Source organism: Microtus ochrogaster, chromosome 1 (assembly GCF_000317375.1).
Source record: "Microtus ochrogaster isolate Prairie Vole_2 chromosome 1, MicOch1.0, whole genome shotgun sequence".
Lineage (NCBI taxonomy): Eukaryota > Metazoa > Chordata > Mammalia > Rodentia > Cricetidae > Microtus > Microtus ochrogaster.
Genome location: NC_022009.1, coordinates 57,749,126 through 57,770,309, shown reverse-complemented (window position 1 = coordinate 57,770,309; position 21,184 = coordinate 57,749,126). Strand labels below are relative to the sequence as shown.

The following is a 21,184-nucleotide window of genomic DNA, read 5'->3' as shown; positions in this document are numbered from 1 at the left end:
TGGAATATTTGGAAAGGAACAATATAGCCTGGGCCCAGTACTTGGGAAGCAGAGGCAGGAAGATCAGGTATTTAACACCATCCTTGGCTGCATACTGAGTTCAAGTCCAGCCTTCACTACATGAGACTGTCTCAAACAACAGGGTCACCTGATCTGAGGGGTAAGGAAGAAATATTTCATTTTTCTTTTAGCATTTAAAAACACATTTTACTGCTGCTTCTGGTGCTGTTTGTGTGTTCCTTCAGGGTAGACCTGATGCCTCTTCTGTGGAGTAGTAGCTGAGGAGATGCCAGTAACCATTATGGCAAATGAGAAACCCAAAGAAGGAGTCAAGACTGAGAACAATAATCATAAAAATTTGAAGGTGGTAGGCAGATAGTTCTGGGGTGCACTTTAAGAAGCAAACACCTCTCAGTGAACCAATGAAAGCCTATTGTGAATCACAGGGCTTGTCATTAAGACATTGGTTTGATGGATAACCAACCATTCAGTGTAATAAACACACCTGTGCAGCTGGAAATAGAGGCAGAAGATAAACTTGGTGTGTTCCAGCAGCAGACAGGAGGTGTCTAATAAACAAGGAGACTGCTACTTTACTATAGCATGTTGTTATAGACCAAGAATATATTCCCGCCATGCAGTGGTGGCACAAGTCTTTAATCCCAGCACTCAGGAGGCAGAGGCAGGCAGATCTCAGTGAGTTCAAGGACAACCTGGTCTAAACAGCGAGTTCCAGGACAGCTAGGACTGTTACACAGAGAAACCTTGTCTTGAAAATACAAAACCAAACAAAACAAAATAAAAATGAAAGAATACATTCTAAATTAGAAAGTAGAAATTTAAAAGCAAGCAAGCAAGCAGAAATATGGTTCCAAAATATCCTGACTGCTGAAGTATAGATTTCTGTTTTTTTAATTTCCCCATCCCTATTTCTTTATTGTACACAAATAACTGGTGTGAATTCTAGATAGTTTTCCCTTCAAGTCAAGCATCTTCTTGTTTAAATAAAATTTCTGCTTTTAAAAATTTTAGCACCTACGATAATTATTTGTCAAAATATAAAGTTTCTGACAAGAAATTTTCTAAAGCCCAAAGGTTCTAAAAACAAAAAAGAAACTTACTGACAGTTTTTAAAACAGGAGACTATCTTACCCAACCAAAAGTTAAGAATTAGTGACCAATATTATTTTTAATTTTTCTAAATAATTAAAAATTGTGTGTTTTTTAAGATTTTAAAATATTTTAAGATATTTTAAATAGATTGCTTTTAAAAGCCTAAAGCAAAATAATTATCTGTTTACAATAAACAAGGAGGTTCTCTTGAATTGTATCTAATTCCATTATCAGACAGAAACTTTGCCTTGTTTGCTAATTTAAAGAAATCAATTACAGTAACATATACACAAATGAAAATCTGTGCTGTTTGCATAGAAATATTTGTTATTTGGAAGGAGCAATGAAAAGGCAAAATTTTCATATTTTTATGGCTAATACTTATAGCCAAAGACAAAATATTTATTTATTCATTTATTTAGAACTAAGGGCCACATTTAAGAGAAATATGTACCACTTTCTCTCATGAATTAAAGTATATAGGGGGGCTGAAGAGATGGCTCAGTGGTTAAGAGCATTGCCTGCTCTTCCAAAGGTCATGAGTTCAATTCCCGGCAACCACATGGTGGCTCACAACCATCTGTAACGAGGTCTGCTGTCCTCTTCTGGTCTGCAAACACACACACACATTGAATATTGTATACATAATAAATAAATATTTAAAAAAAATAAAGTATATATTATTCCAGGTATATACCATCCAACTGTCCTACAGTCTGCACTGAAGCCCTAAATTTTACTGATGTATTCATCAAATAGTTATGGATCATCTGGCACAGTGGCTCACATCTTTAATCCAGGCACTCTCTGAGGCAAAGACAGGTGATCTTTGAGTTCAAAGTCAGCCTGGTCTATAGAGTGAGTTCTAGGACGGCCAGTGCTCTGTAGGAAAACCTACCAACCAACCAAAAACAAAAAACAAAAAAAATCTTATGGGTCATCAAGGTTTGGATTAAGGCCAAATTGCCCACTTTACTTTTGGCATTTAACTACAAGTTCAAATACCAATTTAATTATACACTAGCTCTAACTTATTACATTATGGTTTCAAAATAATACTTGAATATTTTTACAAAGATCTAATCCAAAGGGAAAGCTGAGGTTTTTAAGTTCCTTGGAATTAGGGCTACATGAAATGGCTTAAAGAGATTTGAGAGCATACTTTGACTTTCTACATAGTGTTTTATCTAATACAAAGTAACTATTAGATTAAATGTTTTCTTCAGTGATTATATACCCTTAATTAGTTCCAAAAATACAGAAGGGAGGAAATAATATTTAAGATTTGCCATATTGTTAATCAAAACAATAAAACATTCAAAGTCTATTATCTGTCATGAGACATCTATGATACAGGTATTCATTACTGTATCTTTTAATCACCTGAAAGAAAAAAAATCAAATGTAACAACTTGACCTTTTACAATAAAAAATATAAGACATTGGCACAGCACTAAACTTAGCACTTCCAGAATGAACTGCAAGAATAGTTCAAATAACTCAAAATGTTGATTTCTCAATTATTTTCCAATTTCCCATACCTCCCCCCAAAGAAATTAACTTTGAAGAGTTTATTTGATTAAGCAAATTGGAAAGCAGAGGATTAAAAAGTGAACAGGGTGGTGCAGAAATTAGCAGAGGTGGCACTACCTGAAAGCTCATCAGAAAGGGGAGTGAGAACAATATCAGGCAAGAAGGGTTTGGAAGTATGGATCAGAACAGGAGCACTTTTAGCACTGCGAATATAGGCCGATGGCAGAGCACATTCACCAATGGATCGGCTTCTCATGGCTTTAAAAAGGAAAAGAAAGAAGTGGGGAGGAAAAAAGAAGAGTGACTACAATGAAAGGCTGTGTCACAGAAAAAGCAGCAACAGAGAAAACTAAAAGATCCAAAGGAAGGAAACTTTAAATTAAAAACATTTCAGCATGGCAAATACTGGCAAGCTGTAAGAAAAGAAATCACAACACACATTTTGAATGTAATTCTTTTGGTGTAAAGCAGGAAAATGCCTACTAGCAATTACAATGGAACAGCATTAAAAAAAAACAGCAGACACTTCAGCACGTTTAAAAAAAAAACAAGAAATGAAAGAGCTATCAAATGGAATCACTGAAAAATACTCCATATTATTAGTCCAAAACAAGGCTGGTACCCTAGCTGGTCATTTGTCTGAGCAATTCTTTTTAAGAAAGCTAAATTCTACTAGCAAATCATTCCATTTTCATATTCTTACCCAAATAAAGCCTTCTAATTACTACCAGGTCCTTTTGTGCAGTTGATTTGTCATGACGTACTCTTGTGTTTAGTAGCTGTTCCAGGTGAGGGAAAACTTAAGCAAACCAGTGTCTGTCACTTACACTAGGGTACAGTAGTACAACTTTAAAGCTTTAATTAGAAACATTTATAGAAAGTAGAACTCTCATCAACATGAAGAATCACATTCCTGAGTGGACATGGGTGGACACCTGTACTCCCAGCACTAGGGTGGTTAGAGGAGGAAGATCAGGAGTTCACAGTCATTTCCAACCACACAGTGAGTTCTAGACCAGCCTGGTCCACAACATACCCTCTCTAAAAGCAAAGCAAACAAACAATGACAACAAATATAGCACCAAGCTCTTAAGAAAAATATACAATTTGTGCTCATACAAATAATAAACACATAAAAACTTCAAAGTCTCTTTTTAAAGACAAAAACTGTTGGGTACTTTCCAAAACCTGTACTTTTGGTTGCACTGGATAGTTTCATAGAAGAGTCACTAGATCACAAAGGTAGAAACTTTTAGTTCCCATAGCAGTAACTAGTAACTTAAACTTCCCAGTAATTTCTGCTTCAGTTTAGAAACTATTGACTATATGAACTTATAGGCACTGCTATGTAAGAACACTGTACTTAAACTGCACTGCATAGTATTCAGTGCAAATGACAGAGGCAAAAAGAAACAGAAAAAAAAAAAAAACAAAAACTCTTGGCTTCAGGGATTTTACATTTTCTCTTTGCCCAGAATGTTATCTCCTACAGATTCTTCCAAAGTATGCTTCCTCAAATCTACGTTCTCAAATTTTATAATACAGAAGCCTCCCTTGATCTAAATCTTGCTGTCCCTCCTGCTATTCTCTAGTTTTTGACCTTGCCTTGCATTCTTTGCAATTTCCTACTACATGTTATGTCAACTGGATCTGTAAGCTCAACATTAAAACTGTAAGTGCCAGTGACTGTTTTTAAATTTTTATTTGTTTTATCACTTCCTAGGTTTTTAATCAAGATCAAGTATTTGTTCTTAACTATATCCTTAATGTTTAGAACAGTGTATTAATACTGAATATTTAACTTTCTGCCCATTCAAACGTATAAAATCCATGGTTAACCACAGTATATAGGCAATGCATGTTAGGCCTCTAAGGGAATAAAGGGTCTTCAGAAGAATGTATAAGAAACTGGTAGGTCTACCTCTAGTAAAGTAAACGGTGAAGACAGGGCAGAGGATGCTAGGAGGGCTTAATGGAATGCATGGAATTCAGACTGAATTAAATAAGCACATTAATTCACCATGGTCATAAAACATTAACTTTAAAAATTAAGAAATTAGTCAGTCATGGTGGCTCTTATCTATAATCCCAATACACAAGAAGCTGTGACAAAATTACCTAAAGTTTGAGGTAAAGTGTTTCAGGCAAGCCCAGGATACAGTGTGAGACCCTGTCTCAGAAAGCAAGAAACAAACAAACAATATTTAACTCTAACTTTCAAAGCACTTTCCAACTTTATGCAGGTACCTTTCTTCATAAAACTTTTCATGATTTACTTTTTGTTTACTGGACTTGAAACCTGAAACAATATCATGCAATTCTGTTTCAGGTGGGAGAAGTAGTATCGCCACCACTAAAAAAATGAAGCACTTAGAACCTAGGAAGGGGAGCCTAGATGGTCAGAGAGTCACCACGCCTGACAACCTGAATTAAATTCTGGGACCTACATGGTGGAAACAGAACCAACTCAAGAAAGTTGTTCTCTGACCTCTTTATGCACAAAGTGGAACACACACAAACACACATAAATACACACACACACGCACACAAAATCATTTTTAAAATATAAAACCTAGAAAGATTTGGCAAATTGTTGAAGGTTACCTAGATATTTAGTAAGAAAAAAGAGTAAGAAAGAACTTATAGCATAAGCCCTCCTTGAATTTCTGGCAGAATCCTCTCTACTATATAAAAGTTCGCTAACATCTCCATATTTGTGAAGATAATTACTTAATAAAAATATACCAGCTCATTCTTGAGTTCTGCATGTTGAATCCAAGTTCTACTTTTTGAATTCTATGAAATATAGATTTTGGATATATAATATATATAATAATATAAAATATAATTTGGAAACAAGGATCCTAGAATGAAGTAAACTGCATAAACACAAGAGTATATATATATTAGGCTTATAGGCATGCTACTGGACTATGCAAACTACTGGGAAAGGAGGTGCTAGAAGTTTTTTATCTCCCCAAAGAAAAAAGCGTATGCAGATAACATCTATCCCGGTACTGCTCGTCTAATCCCATGATTTTAGAGTACATACCAACAGTTTTTTGCCGTACTATACTCCTTGCCTTTTCAGTTCCTGGGGAGCCAGTGGTTGTTGCACTTCTTTGTCTCATGGGTGCTTGGCCAGGCTGATCACGACTCCATCCTCTAGAAAATGACTTGTCAACTGAAACCTTCTGAAACTCATGTCCAACCCCTAGAAACGCAGCATTAGTATGTAGAATAGTGGTTGCCTGGTTGCCATCTTTAAATTATCAGGGATACATTGTTGCAGATTCTAAGGTTGCTTCACAATACATTAGAAAGTCACTATAAAGATTTTTTTAACTTTATTTTGCATAAAAACCATAGTCAGAACTTAGGAAGATTTTCAAAATTATATTAATTATTTCATCAACAATAAACTATTATAATGCTCTACATCTAGAGATAAGAAATGACGTAAAGGAAAGTCATCTTGTAGTGACAGTTTTTAAAATTCTCCAATAACAGCCACTTGAGAAATAAAAAGTGCAGGAAAATAGTTTGGAAATATACTTAGTTATCATGACTAAATATAAAATATGACAAGTATAATTTCTAGCTGGCAACTTATTTTTTAAAATGCCAAGGACATGATAGTAATATAATAATTATGCTACTGATCCCACTTCACTTTAATATTACATAAATACTATTTTACACCTAGAGAATGTTTACTTGTAGTTTAAAATAAAATGCTTTCAAGAGAATTTCCCAAGTAATTACTCTATACTTTAAACATAGAAGAAAGTCTTCTTTTCAGTTCTACATAAAAACTGCTTATACTAAAAGGCAAATACAGTTTATAAATTTTGACTTGCATTAATCATTTAAAATAAAAGTTAACATTCTATATTATTTAATTTTAGTTAAATATAAGGCTGACCATAGCACATATAAATATACATATAAACATGCATATACACATATATATGACATTCTTTATCTTACTAATTTTAAGATTAAGAAAATAACAATATATTTCTGAATTTTATTGTTGGAAGTTTTAAACCTCCAGGATAAATGAAGGGAGAATAGAAAAAAATCTTTCTGGCTTGGTTTTCCCCAACTCAATTATTTAAACAGACTGCTATGGAGAATCTTTGAACAACTCTTACCTTTCCCTTTGTGCTTTTTTTGTTTCTGTTCACTCAGCTTATCCAATGGCAAATCACTGAGATCCAAACTATATAAATTCCTGGCTAACACTTTAGTTAGTGTCTCCATGGTCAGAGACCACTCAGTGGCCAATTCCTCCCAATAGGTCAACGACGACAGCACTGACAGCAAGTCATCCCAGAGTTCTCGAGAGATGTATACATTTAGATTTGCTTTGATCCAGGCAACAATGAGAGTCTACAAAGACAAATATTCAAAAATAACAATGAGATTTGTTTGAAGTGTGACTTCAAAATCAACTATTCAATTCTTTTTATCTAAAAACCAAAAAAAATTTATCACAGAATATGTTGTACAAGCAACTAATGCAATTACTAATACCTGATAAAAATTTTGGGTAACTACTAATTCGCAGTAACATTAAGGCATAACTTTTATGTTGCACTGCATTATTGCTAAGTAAAACTTATGTAAGAGATGGTTCTGTATTATTTTGTGTTGAAATTATGCTGAAATTGAGTTCTTAAGTGAAAAACTTCAAACGACATTCCCAAACTAAAGATGAAAATGACTATAATGTGGAGGTTTGCTTTTCTACTACAACTACAAAAAAGGAGGGGGTCCTAGAGATGTACTTAATGAAATATTCTTGAAAAATAATACACAAACTAAAGGTTAAAATTACATTTTATTTTAAAGATACAACAGCAATTAAGAGCATTCTGTAATAAATCCAATTACAGTATTAAAAGTTTATACTTTAGAGGGCAGAAAATACTGGTTATCTGGTATCCCCTGAGGTTTTATAGATTGTTACTAAATATTTATCATATTAATGATTAAGTAACAAAAAGTTTTCAAAACTGTAACTTCATGGATTTTGCTAAGGAATTATTATAAATTCACACATGAAATGTAAAGACAGCACTGAAGTGACTAGTGACCTTTCGTTCTGTCTCTAAATGTTCAAACTTCAAAAGAAGTTATTTTGCACAGCAAGCTAAATTTGTATCTTTTTGTAGCTCCTATCACTGGACTAGTTATAAAAATGAAGAATTTTCTAAAAGTTTAGATAACACATTTCTATTTTAAAAGTTAATTTACCATCAGCAGAGATTTTTAGGTAGTGACTACGAGCTGAAAAATGCCAGTTATAAATGGCTACATTTATGGTTAAGGATTAGATAGGAAATAGTCTTTACCTCTGACATAAAGAATTATTTTAACCATGTAATTTTATTTAATGTGTCACCATAAAAATATTTCCTGTTTTCAGAGTTTATAGTAAGTTTAAAGTCAGTACATTACCTTCATGTTGAAAAACTATGCAATTCCTGCATAATCAAAAGTACCACTGATCAAATCAACTCGGGGAAGGAGAACAATACAAGTCTATGGGGCTGCAGCACAAGAATGACTCTTGGTTATGTACTACATTTTTATTACTACAGAACAAAATGAAAAATGTTTTCCCTAATGATCCCAGAGATTCAAAAACTCATAAAACACTCAGGTATTATTCCTGAAGCCCTTTGCTAGCTCTCTGAAATCATAAGCATGCACCACACTGGAGGGAGAATAAGGCCATTACTCTTCGTCACAACGTTTCTCTTCCATTATGTGGTGAATTTGTGTGCATGGCTATTCAGCTGAGCGGCTTTTAATTTAGCTCTATAAAAGATACTTAAACAGATTTCTGATTTAAAGCATTTTCCCCTACTAACAAGCTCAGCTTCAATGAATCTTTTAAAAACGAACACGCTTCTAGCTATCTATTTATTTTTATTGCCTGGAAAAGTGGTCCTGCAAGTCGACCTGCCAGGGTCATGGTTTTTTTCCCCTGGAACTGTAGAAAAGCTTGTGATGACATCTTCAGCACAGACTCTGTGACTCTGAGCAACACGAGCAGCATCTGTTCCCTTAAAGAAAGAAGATCCATTAATGTTTCTTCCTGCTTTGGGTTACTTATCAATTTTCATATCCATATGTTGTGAAAATAACATTACCACTAGAATAACTCAAATACTAAATCTTTAAAAAGCACCAAGTTTTTAGTATTCTTTAATATTAAAATTAAGAATTGAAGTTTGTAAGCCTTTATGAAGCTATCATGAAACCCTTAAGGGTACAATACCTTCCGGTACAAATTTTATGTTGTATGGTTTTAATAATGAACACTTGGGAAAAAAGAAAAGGCAAGGATATTGATTCTCTTCCTCCCAACTCCCCCTCCCCATTTGTTTCAGTGATTTAGAAAATCATTTATATGTTTACAGGTGTATGTGTGTGAGTATAGGTCACATGTGTGCAGGCACCTGAGGAAGTTAGAAGGCATCAGATTCCCTGGAGCTGGAGTTACCAGCAGTGGTGGACCCCCTACCCCCTAATGTGGGTGCTGGGAACTGAACTCAGGTTCTCTGGAAGGGCATAAAGAGCTCTTAACTGCTGAGCCCCATTTAACAACTGTTTCAGTCTTTTGTTCTACATGTGTATTGGAAATGGAACTAATTCTAACATTGTCTTTACCTTAAACTCATTCTTCTAGATGCTTCCTGCTGATACCATAAAACTACAGCTGATATTTGGAAACAAATTCAGCAACATACCGACATATGAGGCTGATAGCTAGGCATAGTGGAATGCACCTGTAATCCTCAGGGAACTGAGGCAGGACGGGTGGTATGTTTAGGACCACAGTAAGACCTTGTCTGCCAAAAAAATAAATAAGTAGATAAAAAAGAAGGAAGGAAAAGGAAAGAAAGAAAACTGACAAGAGAGTTTTAGTTGAGTATAGAGGCAAGCCAGAGTCCAAGCCCCGATCAGAGTCCCCAACACAGAGGCTATTGTACAGGCCCTATCTAGGCTTTAAGGATGGTCACTGTTAAGAAATGTGGGTAAGGCAGTAAGATGTTCCAGATCTAGATGTCATTTGGAGGGAGGAAGTGAATCAAATAGAAAATTAACAATCAGATAAAAATAAAATTCCCTGAGGCTAGAGGCAATAGCAAAGCATCTGCCTATAGTGTGTGAGGTAAGACTCAACACCATAAAAAAAAAAAAGCAAACAAAACACACAGCCATTGCTCAGAGAATAAAATCTGTTTTTAGATTTTTCTATAACTATTTTCTAAATTTTTTAAAAACTTTCTTCATATTTATTCTATGCATATTTTACATCATATATCTTGATCCCATTCATTTCTCCATCCCTTAGCATCTGCCCTCTACACCTGCACTCACCCCTTCCCAAAATAAAACAAATTTAAGAGACAAAGGGGGAAAAATTAAAAATCTCATCATGAAAACTGCAGTGTGACACAGTGAGTCATGCGCTAAACCCTTTGTCCACACATTGTGAAAAGTCATTGCTAGGGCTCGAGGCCTCTGGTTTCTGCTACACTGCAGATGCTGGTGGCCCTCACTAGGACTCTTCCTAGATATCCTGTTGTTGCCTTGTGTCATGGAGATCCTGACATTTTGGGTCTGTGAGTCAGGTCCCTTCACATGCCCCAGCAAATCACAAACGGAGTGGATGTTGGGGGCCAGCCAAGTCATAACTCTGGTTCTGGGCCCTTGGTCTGCCTACCAGTTCTCCCCTGTCCTCACCACTAGTATTGCCCCTACTGATTCGCCTCTTACAGCAACGAGTGAGGGGTGGGGCCAGTTCTCCTGCTTTCACACTCAGAACAGGCCCTCTCACTCCTACACCATTAGGGCCAGCTCTAGTGTGTTGTCCAGGTGCGGAACAGGGGCCACTCTTCCGAGTCCTGCAGCTGATAAGGTCAGCTGTCTCATATGCTGCAGGTGGCAAGGGGTAAGGAGGAGCATCTCTCACCCTCCCACATCACCACTTGACAGATGAGTAATGGGGGCAGCTCTCCCATGCTTACAACTTCAGGCTGGCTCACCTACACTGTGCAGGGCCTGCTCTCCCAAGTGTTGCAGCTGGTGGGCAGCAGGGACAGCTCTCCAGCTCTTGTGACCTCAGGGCCAGTTTTGCATCTGCCTCAGGCACTGATGGGAGGGGGGCAACTGTCCCCTGCCCATGCTGCAACAGGACAGATGGGTGATGGGGACAGCACACTCTTGCCCACTACTTCAGGGGGCTCACCCATACCTCTGCAAACATGGTTAGCGCCATTGTGTCGCCCAAGTAAGGTGCAGGACATGTTCTCCCTAGTGTTGCAGCTGGTGGGGGTCAGGGTCAGCTCTCCCATTCTTATGACCACAGGGTCACCACAGATTAAAATTTTAAGTTAAATATTTGTTACCTTAGGCTTCTAGCTTAGCTATATGAAATGAAAATCTAACTACATACAACACAGCTTATAAATAAACCTCATCTTATTTACTACTTAACTTTTTTTTTTTTTTTGGATTTTCGAGACAGGGTTTCTCTGTAGCTTTTTTGGTTCCTGTCCTGGAACTACCTGGTCTCGAACTCAGAGATCCGCCTGCCTCTGCCTCCCAAGTGCTGGGATTAAAGGCGTGCGCCACCACCGCCCGGCTTTACTACTTAACCTTAATTCATATATAAGGTGACTCATAATTTATATTACAAAAAGAGTAACTTTAATTAGCACAGCAAATCTCATAAAATCAATGAAAAATATGTGTACTCATATTGCCTTAGGTACTATGACTTCAGCTTTAAAGGAATTTCAAAGAATTCTGAGGGCTAGAGAGATGACTCAGCAGTGGAGAGCATGAGCTGCTCTTCCAGAGAACCTAGGTTCGACTCCTTGCACCCACATGGTGGCTCACATCTCCTGTAATCCCAGACCAAGGAGATCCAGTACATTCTTCTGGGCCTTTGCAGCACCAAGCACACGTGCAGGAAAAACACTCATATATGTAAAAATAAAATTTAAATTTTTAATTAAAACTATGAAATAAACTCTAAAACTGTTTTTCACATGGCAACATTCCTGGCTCATCATTGATTCGAAACTTATAGAAAAAAAAATCATAGGACCAAAAGAAGCATACTTCATGATGGGCAGTGGTGGCACATGCCTTTAATCTCAGCACTCTGGAGGCAGACGCATGCAGATGTTGAAGAGTTTGAGACCAGCCTGGTCTACACAGTGAGTTCCAGGACAGTCAAGGCTATACATTGAAACTCTGTCTTGAAAAACAAAGCAAACTAAAGAAAGTAAAGAAAAAAAACTATACTTCAGTTTGGTATGATTTCCTGGTTTTGTTTTGGAGAGAGTATACCTCTATGTAGCCCAGGTGAGCCTCAACTATGCAATCCTCCCACATCTGCCTCCCAAGTGTTGGATTACCATCCATGTTTGGTTTTTTAAATAGAATACTTTTCAAAAGGAGAAAGACTATAATGCAAACTCTGTTTATCACTCATCATGAGTTCCATAGACAAAATCCAGTCATTGAATCTCCTGTGGCAAACTCAAGGAGACACACATTAAGGAAAAATGTGATGAGAATGCATGTGAAATGCTTGAAAATGTCTGGAGCACAAAGGGTTCCAAATAGGTTAATAAGCATTTCTACGTGCAGTTCTATATAGACTTCAGTAAAGAATGTAGCTAGAGTGCTGGGAGATGGTCTAGCAGTTAGAGCACTGGCTGCTCTTGCAGAGGAGCCGGGTCCAATTCCAGCACTACATGGCAGCTCACAAGGCTCTTTAACTCCAATTCTAGGGGATCGAGGAAGGGAGGCCCTATTCTGGCCTCCACAGAACCTAGGCATAGTGTAGTTATAAACATGTAGGAAAAACACTTATACACATATAAATCTTTAAAGCCATTTCCTTCTAAGTAAGGAAACATAAATTAAGCACACCCTTTAACCAAGTGTTCCCACTTGTTAAAAATAACTCAAAAAATGTAAGGTCCTATACTCTCCTGCCCCAAAATAAGTATATATGTGCCCATTAATAGATGCCGGTTAGGATAGTTACAGGCTTGTGTTTCCAGCTACTAAGGAGGCTGAGGCAGGAAGATCATACATGTAAGGCCTGCCTGAGCTACAGAGCAAGATCAAGGCTAGGATGGACAACTTAATGAGACCCTGTCTCAAAATCAGTAAGTTGTGGTAGCTTACAATCATAATCCCAACACTCAGGAGACTAAGGCAGGAGAGTCAAGAAGCCCAGTCAGCCTGAAATACACAGATAGCAAGATCTTTCTACAAAATAAGTCAAAAAGTAAGTAAGTAAATAAATAAATAAATAAAATTTTAAAGAAAGAAAAAAAAGGACCCAGGGATATAGCTATCTAATTGTGTGTTAGAGAACTTCTTAGCATGTTCAAGGCCATGGTTCAGTACCTAATACTGAAAAAAAAAACCACACAATAAAAATATGCTTCACATGCTATATTACTATGCAATTGCATTGTGAACTAATGAGTCAAATGTATACAAAAGGACAAACACCTCAAGAGAATGGGATATGGGAACTTTAGGCTTTCCTTTTTGTTTTTAACTTTTTCTTGTTTTGATTATAACCATAAGTATTATAACCATTATAAGCATTATTCTAACAAAAGCAATAAAACTGTTCTTCCTCAAAGGTCTACTTTTCTATTTAACTCACCAAGTACATAAAGGACTAAGTATATAGTATTACACTAAGTAAAGTAAGTATACAAAATTAAGATAACTCTATTATTCTTGGTGGTGGCTCCAACACATATGAGTAAACAGACATTAATACAAGTAACTTAGGAATCCAGACAATTTTGAGAACTATACAGTAGTGCCCATCTAGAATAAAAGGAAGTGAGGAGAAAATACATAGAAAAGAAATAAAGAAAGAGGAAGGTGGAATCCACCACCTTTAGTGACCACAGAAAACATGGTAGACATTCTAAAGCAAAATTCAGAACATGCTCAGGAAAGATCACTTTGACAATTCTGGGAAGGATGCAAGGTGTAAGTTAAATTTAAGAAGTCAAACATAAGGAAAAAGCAGGAAGGGGCCTGTTAACACAAGGCTTTGAAAGCCACAGTAAAGAAATAGGCTTTAAAAGTTCAGTCAATCATCTACTAACATCTTCAATCACTTAACACAAGCAAAATTTAATTTCTCTGTATATATAGAAATGTATGCATTCATTCATAGGAGAAAGAAATGACAACATACGCTTACTTTAGATAGTTCGAGGGGTCTTATGGAAGCTTAATCAAGGATGTTTAGAATAAAATGAGACAGTCTACTGTCACCATGATTAGTATATAAATATTTGTACTCATTTAGAAATAACACGCTAATATTGTCACATGCCCTATTCATAGACATTATCCCTTGAAAAATTACTATACTTATACAGAGAACAATAACTATATAAAGAATTGTTACCAGGTCTTCTTGTCCATTGATACTTGCACAACCATGTATCGATAAATGTTAAGAATACGTTTACACATATCTGTGTGCTCATCCAAAAGATTTTTTATTTCATTCGCAGGTTCAAGAAGAAATATATTTGATGAGTTTATAATGAACACCTATAATAAGAGAAATCATTAATTATTCATAATGACATTTCAAAGGTGGTTTTCATTTTCTCGTTTCTTTAGAACAGGATCTCACTCTGTAGCCCTGGTTGGTCTGAAACTAACTACACAGACCAGGATAAGCTGAAATGTGTTGCAATCCTGCTGCTGCTGCTGCTGTTGCCTCTTGAGTGCCAAAATTATAAGCATGAGCCAACACATCTGGCTGAATGATAAATTTCTTATTTAAAGAAAAAAAATTAGACTGGCATGCAGGGTTAATACCCGTAATCCCAGAACTAAGAAAGATGACAAGGAGGCTGAAGGTGTGAGGCCAGTCTGGGATAAAAAAAATAAGACTTGATCTATCTGTCTGTCTCTGTCTCTGTCTCTCTCTCTCTCTCTCTCACACACACACACACACACACACACACACACACACACACACACACACACACAGAATGAGAGACAGAGACACAGAAAGAAACAAGTACTGATCTAGAATAAATTTAAAACCACCATATATTAATTAATACTCCTATTTCTACTACCATTTTGGCATATGATATTTAAGCTCATTAACACTCAAATAAACGGATCCATATTAAAAGCACATTTCTAAAGTGAGTGGTCTATAGTCATAATCAAGTACGCACTTCCAGGTACTTCCATGAGAACAGTCAGGGAGACACGGAAAAATCAATGTGAAATCATCTACCTAGAGAGTGGTCAGTGAGAAAAGAACAGGAGGATAGGCTATTCTGAGGACAGTGTGGGAGGGTCTAAGGGAGAACAACCCTCTCCCTGCATATGCTTCTCACTAGGCCAGCAGTCAGGTAAGAATGTAAAACACAGATGTGTGTACCTTTAACCACATTGCTGCAAAAGCAGAGACAGATGGATCTCTGGGAGTTAGAGGCCACCTGGTATATACAGTGCAACTCTACCTCAAAAAAATAAAATAAAAAAGGACTTTTGATTTAACAAGATAGATGTTAGAAGTGGTTTTGACAAGAAAAAAGAATTGGTGAGAGCACAGCTTTGTAACAGGATGCTCAAGCATCATGTCCTAGGCCTTGGGTGCTGTACTAAGTACCATTAAAAAAAGCACAAACTTGCCGGGCGATGGTGGCGCACGCCTTTAATCCCAGCACTCGGGAGGCAGAGGCAGGCGGATCTCTGTGAGTTCGAGACCAGCCTGGTCTACAGAGCTAGTTCCAGGACAGGTTCCAAAGCCACAGAGAAACCCTCTCTCAAAAAAAAAAAAAAAAAAAAAAAAAAAAAAAAAAAAGCACAAACTGAAGAGAAGGAAAAGGAGAAAAGGAATCCTTTAAAAGAGCAAACATCTAACAGTGGGAGAAAAGCATAATGAAACACATAGCAAGTCAGATGAGATGTGCAGATGGAGACTCAGGAAGCATTTATGGATTCCTATTTCTGTACACTCGCCCATTACATGAATTATCATATTGTAGTCCTTTACTGTCTACAGAGGATGTGAAATGTTGTTTTCTAAAAATTCTGAGGCTAGTGACATGGTTTAGTGGGCAAGGCCCTTGCTGCCATGTCTGATGACTCAAGTATGATCTCTGGAATACACATGCTTACACATGGTTAGAAGAGAATACACTGGCTCAAGTTATCTACTGACCTCCGCATGGCAAACACACACTTGTACCCCCCAATACACACACTAAATGTAAAAACAAAATTATATTTTCCTAATTCAGTTTACCTTTCCTTTATTAGTATTGAATTTCAACATCTTTTTCCATCTATGAACTATGTAATGTTTGTCAGTATTTATTTTATGAAAGACAAATATGGCATAGTGATAACTCACAGATGTGAGTGGTATATATATAAATTATATATATATAAATTTAATATAATATGAAAAACCAAACTATGGGCATTTGAAATATTTAATGACTTTTTTTAAGCTGAAGGGCTAGATATGTAGTTCATTGGTAGAAAACTTGCCTAGCATGCCACAAAGCCCTGGGTTCAATCCCAGGAACTATAAATATACACACAAACAACAGTAAGTATAAAGCTACCCACCTGCAAAACTGCCTGTGTACCAGCTTGAATATTTTGTTCTGTGGCTTCTTCAGAGGCATGAAAAGCAACTTGATAAGAACCATTTTTGGTCCAACTAGAATTTCGAACATGCTCAGAAATATTGGTCCCATTTTCCTGAAGCAAAATGTCAAATATTTCATCAATGAGAATGCTGCAACAAGTCAGTAACATAAAATGTGTATGGAATTATTAGATCCCACTATTAAACTGAGTCTTTCCTTCAAAACAGATCGTTTTAGGGGGTGGAGAGATGACTCAGCAGTGAAGAGCACTGACTGCTCTTCCAGAGCACCTGAGTTTAGTTCCTAGCACCCACATCAGCAGGCTTACAACTCTCTATAACTCCAGCTCCACAAGACTCTGGGGCTTCTCAGAGCACTTGCTCTCATGTGCACATACCTACATGTACACATACAGAACTATACATAACTAAAAATAATAAAAATAAACCAAAAGATAAAAAAGGTTTAACTAATAAGTGATATGTATTCACTATAAAAAATTTTAACAGAAAAAATTATGGATAATGACTAGCTAGAGTTAATATCACATCATATATGGAGTCATTTGTGTATATTCTCACATATTCAACAATCATATTACACTATTCACTGCTTTATAAAAGATTAATTCTGTTCTATACTGAATGCCAAAATCTACATAACTAGAAAACAGATTTTTAATAACAGTAAAATTCTTAAAAACAAAAGGCACTGTTTCAGACAACTATTATTGAAGCTTTCTGCTTGAGTTGGTGCTGGTAGGTACAGGCTACAAGCTCCCTCAAGTAAAAGCCTGTTTTGTAGTGTTGTAAGGTGTATGTGTGTTGTGTGCATATGTGTACACAGGTGTGTACAAGTACTTGTATCCAAGTGTGCTTGTGTGGATACTTAATCCACCGAGCTACCCCGCCCCCACCACTGTTGTTTTTGAATATTCATCAATAATACCTCCTTTTCTTGCTCCCTCCCAGACAGGGTCTCATTCTGTAGCCCACATGGCCTTGAACTATTAAGTCTCTCTGCTTCAGTCTCCCAAGGGCTTAAAATTACAGGTAGAAGCCACTATGCCTGCTCCTGCCCTTCTGTGGTGCAGAAAACCAACTCAGGGCCTTCCGTATGGTATGCAAGCACTCTACCACAGTGACACTCCTAGTCCTCTGTCACCAATAGTTCCAAAGAGCGCCTTCTTACAGCTTGAGCAGTGTTATACCTACAACATATAGGAAGTTTTCTCTAATACTCTGTCCTAAATAGAAACTGACCGGGAACTCAGCTCTGTGAGGAGTCAATACAACACTCAAAGCTCTAGCCCAGCCTTTCTCTGTATCTCTATGACAATATGTCTTCTGAAGTCTTCCTAAATGACCTGCAAGTATAAAGACAAGCCTTTTCCCCACAAACTCCCCATTCCTACCTACTCCAGCCATATTAGTTACAACTTAGACTCTATGACTCCTTTCCCACTGAGTCACCGGCTGTTGGCTGTTCATACGGTATTACCACCTTCCTACAGAGTATAAAGTGTTCTCCTTCACGCTCTAGGATCACAGCAGTAACAGTTTTATAACACATACTGTGCTTTAGAGGACATTCTGAACATTTTGTGGGTACTTTATTGGAAAATGCCACTGGAATTTAAAGAGATGCACTAGGAAATGTTCTACAAGGTGCACAAAAGTACGAAAAACTCACAGAAAAATAGCCTAGTGTCTTCCAAACATGTTAAATGCTATGTGAAATAAAAACCCATTCATAATTATCTGACTCTATAATTTCATTTTTATAACACCAAAATTTATGCGATTGTAATATATATTGAACTAATCATGTCAATCAATTAGTGACTATATTGTTTGGGTTAATATTCTTACAAGAGCTACTAGCTCTTAAAAAATCACACTGATAATGGCAATATTTATGTGAATAACCAACAGAAGATGAAGCTTTCAATATATCTGTATTATCAACTCACCTTCCCTCAACCCACTCATTACTTCTATTTGTTTTTTGGGTGCAGTTTAGTTTTTGGTTTGTTTGATTGGTCTTTTGTGTGCTTGTTTGTTTTCATGCTTGTTTGTTTTTGTTCTTGTTGAGATGAGGTCTTACACTGTGTAGCTCTTGGCTGTCCTGGAACTATGTAGATCAGACTGGTCTCAAACTCACAGAGATCCATCTACTTCTGCCTCCTCAGTGATGGAATTAAAAGCATGCACCAAAATGTCTAGCCCGTGTTTTTAATTCTGTATATATATATATTATACTATTCCTATATAAATGATGGAGGGTAGGTACATAGGCACAGTATAACTAAAAGGGTGGTGGAAAATACATCATTTAGCCTGATAGGTGTACTTTCTACCATAACTGAAATATCTGACATTTCTTACTAACACCTAACAGTACTTTGAACTATCTTTCACAAATTTTATGATTAATTTTATATACTTTGATGGGCCTGGTGGTATATATTTGTGATCACAGTACTCGGGAAGTGGAGACAGGTATGATCAAGAGTTTAAAATCATCCTAGGTTATATAGTGAGATGACACCAGTCTGGAATACATTAGACCCTGTCTCAAAAACAAACAAACAAAAACAAGCAAACAAAAAAAAAATAGTTTATATAATACAATTACATTTGTCCTTTTTTCTTTTATTTACTTTTTTGGGGATAGTTAGGGATAAAACTCAAGGTCTCATAAATGCTAATCAGGCTTCTACCATTGTCTAGGCAATACTACTTAAACATTTCCTTATCTTAGAAAGAGCATCATTCAAAACACTAAGCCAACATTGACAGTTCAAGACCATCCTAGGCTCTCTAGGCAGATTCTGTATTCCCTACCCACAACCCCTCTCTCAATTAATCCATGTAGAACACCTCTATTCTTCATGCATCCTTATCCTGATTAAACTCCATTGGTGAGGTTAATTAACCTGCTCCTCAAACTTTGGACTATAGAAAAGCAAATCAGATAAAAAGAGTCTGCTTTTTTTTTTCTTTTTTTTTCGAGACAGGGTTTCTCTGCGTAACCCTAGTTGTCCTGGAACTTGCTTTATAGACCAGGCTGGCCTCAAACTCACAGAGATCCACCTGCCTCTACCTCCTGAGTACTGGGATTAAAGGTGTGCACTACCAATGCCTGGCCAGACAGTCTTTTTTATTCCTAATTTCATCTCGGTTTCTAGGTCCTAGAAAGTCTGATACATGACAAAAGTTGAAACATTCAAAAATTTGCTTAGGTCTCAGGAATGAATAGAATCAGTGACCCAGTTCTACCTCTGTTCCCTTTTCTTTCTGCTCTGTGAATAAATTCTAAGCTTCCTTATCACCAGCAATATATTTCATCATGTCAGGAAAATTTTGAATTCTGCAGTTAGCTCTAATGCAAAACACTCTAGAGAAGAATTCAAAACATTCTAGTTTGTAATGGGTAGCCATTCACAGTATAAGCAGGCAATATTTTGAGAAAAGAAGGAACAATAATTTGATAATCATAACACACAAGGTATGTCTTTTAGTAGCAATTTTGATTTGGCACATGTTTAAAATACAGCAGGCTCTACCTCTGATATATACCCCAACACTTTCTTAACCATAGGTTAAGAAATGAACGTCAGATAAGTGAACCATTTATCAACAGTGAATGTATAATAGAAAATTACAATCAAACACATAATGAATCTAAGCTGTTCCTGGCACACTGGCCTGTGCTCATTCATTTCATGGCTGGACTATAGTCCCTGGCTCTGAATACACAATATACACAATCTCTACTGAGCATGTCTTCACACGACAAAACATCAATAAATGTTGATCAGATTAAGGACTACAGTGTGTTATGAACTGCAGTGTTTTTACTATACATGCAAGTTTCCTTTTTTTAGAAAATATAATGGCATAATTATGGAACAAAGACTTAATATTTTCATATTTTTCATTCCCCAGCATAGAAGTATCAAATTAGTATTTCTTTGGATTGAACTGTGTCAGAATATTTGATTTTTAAAAAAATTGTTAAGTTGCTGAATTGAGCAGCAATTTTAAAAAATGAGTATTAGCTTGACATTAAGATAGAACTTCCAAAATTTCTAAAATGGCCTGAGAGATAACTTCCAATATTTTGCACTACATATTTACACAAAGTGGCATAGTTAGCAGTGGTGATTATAACAAAAATATCCATTAAATATTAAAAATGAGGAAAATTCTCATGTCCTCCAGTATCAAATACTCAGTCAAGTCTATTTCTTTTCCTATCCAGTCTATTAGTGTGGAAATTTGTTTTTGTTTTTAATAAATGATAAGATTATATATCAAACCCTTTAAAAATAAATTTCTTTATGATTTATTCTTAATGAATGATTCATATATCTTTTGTTTTTCTTTTTTTGACCATGTAGCATTGGCTGGCCTGCAACTTGCTGTGTAGAAGCGACTGCCTGCCTCTGCTCCCCAAGTGCCATCTTATTTATCTCAGGTATCTTTGTTTACGCTGATATATACAGTGTTGTATAAAAACTTACTGCCAGTGAAAAAAGTTTACAAAGCCCTGATCTACACAACATAACCTTGCTGTTACTTGTTTATTTTTTGTTTTTAGATTATAGCATCAAAATAAAAATAAAATAAAATTGTGAAATCACAGAACTCTGCAAAAGAGTACTGAGATAAATACTGTGATATAAAACATAAATTATACTGAAAGCAACCTTTATCTAAACAAATTCATATCATCACATTATTATACTTTTTTTATTTATTTATTTTATTGAGAAAAAAAATTTCCGCCTCCTCCCAGCCTCCCACTCCTCCCGCCCTCCCCCC

General features: G+C 36.3%; 1 protein-coding gene and 1 pseudogene across 8 annotated transcripts in view; one reads left to right on the top strand and one right to left on the bottom strand.

Moving 5' to 3' along the window:
• Window positions 1-21,184, bottom strand: part of Ralgapa1 (Ral GTPase activating protein catalytic alpha subunit 1) — a 233,890-nt gene that overhangs the window by 145,371 nt on the left and 67,335 nt on the right. For 5 of the 8 annotated variants that reach the window (XM_013347173.2, XM_013347178.2, XM_013347177.2 and 2 more), the window contains exons 12-17: window positions 16,333-16,467; window positions 14,132-14,280; window positions 8,594-8,723; window positions 6,804-7,041; window positions 5,699-5,860; window positions 2,764-2,904 (exon numbers count right to left, since the gene is read on the bottom strand). In XM_013347173.2, the coding sequence (XP_013202627.1) occupies window positions 2,764-2,904; window positions 5,699-5,860; window positions 6,804-7,041; window positions 8,594-8,723; window positions 14,132-14,280; window positions 16,333-16,467 (955 nt within the window). The remainder of the gene's footprint in view (window positions 1-2,763; window positions 2,905-5,698; window positions 5,861-6,803; window positions 7,042-8,593; window positions 8,724-14,131; window positions 14,281-16,332; window positions 16,468-21,184) is intronic. The other 3 variants (XM_013347175.1, XM_005343719.2, XM_026781804.1) reach the window with 1 other exon arrangement.
• LOC101997294 lies at window positions 302-573 on the top strand (annotated as a pseudogene).